General features: G+C 41.3%; 1 protein-coding gene across 1 annotated transcript; it reads left to right on the plus strand.

Moving 5' to 3' along the window:
* Positions 1-273: 273 nt before the first annotated feature.
* On the plus strand, positions 274-2,670 carry LOC145059934 (uncharacterized). Its single transcript, XM_079007694.1, has 2 exons — positions 274-589; positions 1,889-2,670. Exons 1-2 carry the CDS (start codon positions 274-276, stop codon positions 2,668-2,670), a joined length of 1,098 nt encoding a protein of 365 aa, XP_078863820.1.
* The last annotated feature ends 1,727 nt before the right edge of the window (positions 2,671-4,397 follow it).

A 4,397-nucleotide genomic window follows, 5' to 3' on the forward strand; every position in this document is an offset into this window, starting at 1 on the left:
AAAGATTCCTTTGGTCCCCCCATTTTCCATGTAATTTGAATCCACCAATCATCATTTAGCTACCAAATGGATGCTCCAAACCCAAAATTAGAAATTTATAATCCATCTTCACAAGCCCAAATTGAACCAATCTCCGTGGATTCGATCCCTTTACCACTATACACTATTTTAGTGTGTAATAATTAGGGTTATTAATTTTGTTGGCCTCGACAACCACTAAATTTTTGGCGCCATTGCTGGGGATTGGTTTATTTTTAATCAATTTGTTTCTCTATGCCCAGATCTCAGCGTACAGGTGACTTGATTTACAACCCAGAAATCGAAAAAGAAGCAAGGCGTTTGGCGAAGGAAAAACGAGTTGAACATGGTCAAACTTCTAACCCCCACGGGGACCCGGAGGTTGAAACCGCTTCATTAAGTGATATAGAACCTGATTCTAGTCCCAACCCTCGCCAAGAAATTCCCGAAACACCACCTTTACAACAAAACCCACCCATTATTGAACCAATTGCAATGGCGGACGGAGGAGATGTTCCCGAAAGAACTTTGAGGCAAATGATGGAGACCGATGTTACACAAACTCCAACCGGTATCAATTACCCAGTTTTGGAAGGAGGCTCAGAGTTGAAGTCAAGTTTAGTCCATCACCTACCAACTTTTCATGGATTGGAGAATGAAGACCCTCATAAGCATTTGAAGATGTTCCACATTATTTGCACTAGCATGAAGCCACAAGGGTCAACCGATGACCAAATCAAGCTAAGGGCATTCCCCTTTTCATTGGCCGATAGAGCAAAAGATTAGTTATTCTATCTTCCACCGGGGTCGATCAACTCATGGACCGACATGGCAAGAGCTTTCCTTGATAAGTTCTATCCCGCTTCAAGAGTCTCAAGTCTTAGAAATGAGATTTGTGGAATCCGCCAAGGTCAAAATGAGACTTTTCATGATTATTGGGAGAGGTTCAATAACTTGTGTTATAGTTGCCCACAACACCAAATTTCGGAACAACTCCTCATTCAACACTTCTATGAGGGATTGTTGCCAATGGAGAGAAGACTAGTTGATGCCTCAAGTGGTGGAGATGTATTTAGTAAAACCCCACAACAAAGAAGACAACTTTTCAACACCATAGCCGCGAATTCTCAACATTTTGTCCCTCACCAAGATATGAAAAGAGACACACAACACAAAGTCAATGAAGTGGGAACATCAAATCTTGAGTCTCAAATAAAAGATCTAACTTCCGTTGTCCAAAAGCTAGCCATGGGACAAACTCCACAAGTGATGGTTTGTGGAAGATGTGCAACAATGGGACATCCTACGGATATGTGTCCCATCCTTCAAGAAGATGCGGAGCATGTGAATGCCACGGGAGAATTCCAAAACTACCACAACAAACCATCCAGTTACCAAAATGCATATAATTCAAGTTGGAAGCCAAATCCCAACATGAGCTACAACCCAAGACCATTACCTCAAAACGCATTGGTTAGACCATCCTATCCACCACCACAACCTCATTACCAACATCAACAACCACACTATCAACCCAAACCGCACCCTCCACATCATCATCAACAACCTCCTCAATCTCAACCAAGTAGCTCCGGAATGTCTCTTGAAGATATTGTCAAATCCCTAGCCACTAGTACCCAACAATTCCAAAAAGAGACAAGGACTAGTATCTCCAACCTTGAAGCACAAATGGGAGATATAGTTACATCTATAAGCAAGTTGGAATCCCGTGGTAAACTCCCTTCTCAAACCGAAAAGAACCCAAATGTCAATATGGTGACCTTGAGAAGTGGCAAACAAGCCGGAGAAAGTAGTTCAAAGAAGAAGCCAAGGGAAGAAGAGGAAGAAATAGAGATCATTCCCATTGAAGAGCCTATAGTCAAGAATGATGCACAAGTCGGAGCCCCAAAGAAGGCTACCCCTCTAGTAACACCAATAGCCACTCAACCACCGTTCCCCTCCCGACTTGCAACTTCAAAGAAGAATATGGAGGAGAAAGAGATTTTGGACACCTTTCGAAAGGTGGAAGTAAACATCCCTCTACTTGATGCAATCAAGAAAATTCCAAGATATGCAAAGTTCTTGAAAGAACTTTGTACCAACAAGAGGAAGTTGAAGGGAAATGAGAAAATTTTGATGAATGAAAACGCATCCGCAGTTTTACAAAGAAAACTTCCACCTAAATGCAAAGATCCCGGAATGTTCACGGTTCCTTGCAAGATTGGAGATGTCACTTTTAGTAGTGTTATGCTTGATCTTGGTGCCTCTATCAATGTCATGCCCTATTCGGTGTATGAATCATTGAATGTCGGACCCTTAAGTGAAACCGGTGTCATAATATCTCTTGTGGATAAATCAAGTGTCTTTCCTAGAGGTGTTTTGGAAGATGTCCTAGTGCAAGTGAAACAATTGGTCTTCCCGACGGATTTCTATGTGATTGATCTAGATGAGCAAGTGTCCTCCAAATCGGCTCTAATCCTGCTTGGGAGATCGTTTTTGAAGACGGCTAGGACGAAGATCGATGTGTATGCGGGAAGTTTGACAATGGAGTTTGATGGCGAAACAATAAGTTTTAATATCTATGATGCCATGCGATATCCTAGTGATATTTCATCTTTGTACTTTGTTGATGTTGTTGAGCCAATTACTTAAGAATTGTTCGAGTTATCTAACGGTGATATGTTGGAGATGATCTTAAGCAAAGGATTCGATTGTGGGAAACTAGCTGAACAATTAAAGCTTTATTCTTTGGACCCGGAAGTTGAGAAGTTGGTAAATAGAATGGAGTTGAAGAAATCCACAAGATTAGATGTCAAGCAAATTGAATTACCCCCAACTCATACAAAATTGTCTCCATCCCTTGTTCAACCACCCGAATTGGAATTGAAGGTCTTACCTCAAAAATTGAAGTATGCCTACTTGGGAAAGAATGAAACCCTTCTGGTTATCATTTCAACTCACTTAACCGAATTCGAAGAAGAACAACTCATCAAGGTGTTGAAGGAGCATAAAGAAGCCATGGGTTGGACGATTGCGGATATTAAAGGATTGAGTCTCTCCACTTGTATGCATAAGATCTTAATGGAGGATGAATGCAAGCCAAGCCGGGACGCACAAAGAAGGTTGAATCCGCCAATGATGGAGGTGGTCAAGAGAGATTTTGAAGCTCCTAGATATGGGGGTGATCTATCCAATCTCGGATAGCAAGTGGGTGAGCCCGGTGCAAGTTGTTCCAAAAAAGACGGGAATCACGGTGGTCGAGAACAACAAAGGTATGATGGTCACCACCCGTGTGCAAAATGGGTGGAGAGTATGTATTGACTACCGCAAACTCAATGCAAGCACACGAAAAGATCATTTCCCATTTCCTTTCATTGACCAAATGTTAGAAAGGTTGGCCGGGAAATCCCATTATTATTGTCTAGACGGGTACTCCGGTTTTCACCAAATCTCGGTGGCACCGGAGGACCAAGAAAAGACAACTTTTACATGTCCATTTGGCACTTTCGCATACCGTAGAATGCCATTCGGATTGGGTAATGCCCCGGCCACTTTCCAACGTTGTATGGTTAGTATCTTTTCGGAATATGTTGAAAACATAATTGAGGTTTTTATGGATGATTTCACGGTATATGGCAACTCTTTTCAAGAATGTTTGACCAATCTCACAAAAATTTTAAAAAGATGCATTGAAACAAACTTGGTTTTGAATTTTGAGAAATGTCATTTCATGGTGAGTCAAGGTCTCATTTTGGGTCACATTGTGTCTAAAAAAGGAATTGATGTTATTCAAAGCTTACCTTACCCGACTTGTGTTCGGGAAGTTCGTTCTTTTTTGGGCCATGCAGGTTTCTACCGAAGGTTCATCAAGGATTTTTCAAAGATAACGAGACCAATGTGCCAACTCTTGCAAAAGGAGGTTGATTTCGAGTTCAACGAGGCGTGCAAAGAAGCTTTTGACAAGCTCAAAGAGTTGCTTACATCCGCTCCCATCATGCAAGCACCAAATTGGGATCTTCCCTTTGAGATCATGTGTGATGCAAGCAACTATGCGATAGGCGCCGTTTTGGGTCAAAATAATGGGATGGCCTCCCACGTGATCTATTATGCATCAAGGACACTAGACAATGCTCAAAGCAACTACTCTACCACGGAGAATGAGCTATTGGCCATAGTGTTCGCTTTGGAGAAGTAAATAAAATGAAGCTATCAGCAATCTAAAAGAACTATTGTAAATAAACTAAGTAACTACAATTAAACTAAAAGGGGGGTGTTTGATTCCTTGAAAACTAAAAAACTTGAATAATTAAAAATCTTGCAATTAAGCAAGTTGATGAGATGCTCAAAGGTTGGGAATAATTGGTTAACTATGGCAATTC

The sequence above is a fragment of the Lactuca serriola genome, chromosome 6, assembly GCF_051521515.1.
Source record: "Lactuca serriola cultivar US96UC23 chromosome 6, Lser_US96UC23_V15, whole genome shotgun sequence".
NCBI lineage: Eukaryota > Viridiplantae > Streptophyta > Magnoliopsida > Asterales > Asteraceae > Lactuca > Lactuca serriola.

What these genes read in the sequence shown, in the direction of transcription:
- LOC145059934 (XM_079007694.1), top strand. Translation starts at nt 274, where the DNA reads ATGCCCAGATCTCAGCGTACAGGTGACTTGATTTACAACCCAGAAATC. An exon ending in TGTTACACAAACTCCAACCG is followed by an intron (nt 590 to 1,888) that starts GTATCAATTACC and finishes TTCCCATTGAAG; the next exon opens with AGCCTATAGTCAAGAATGAT.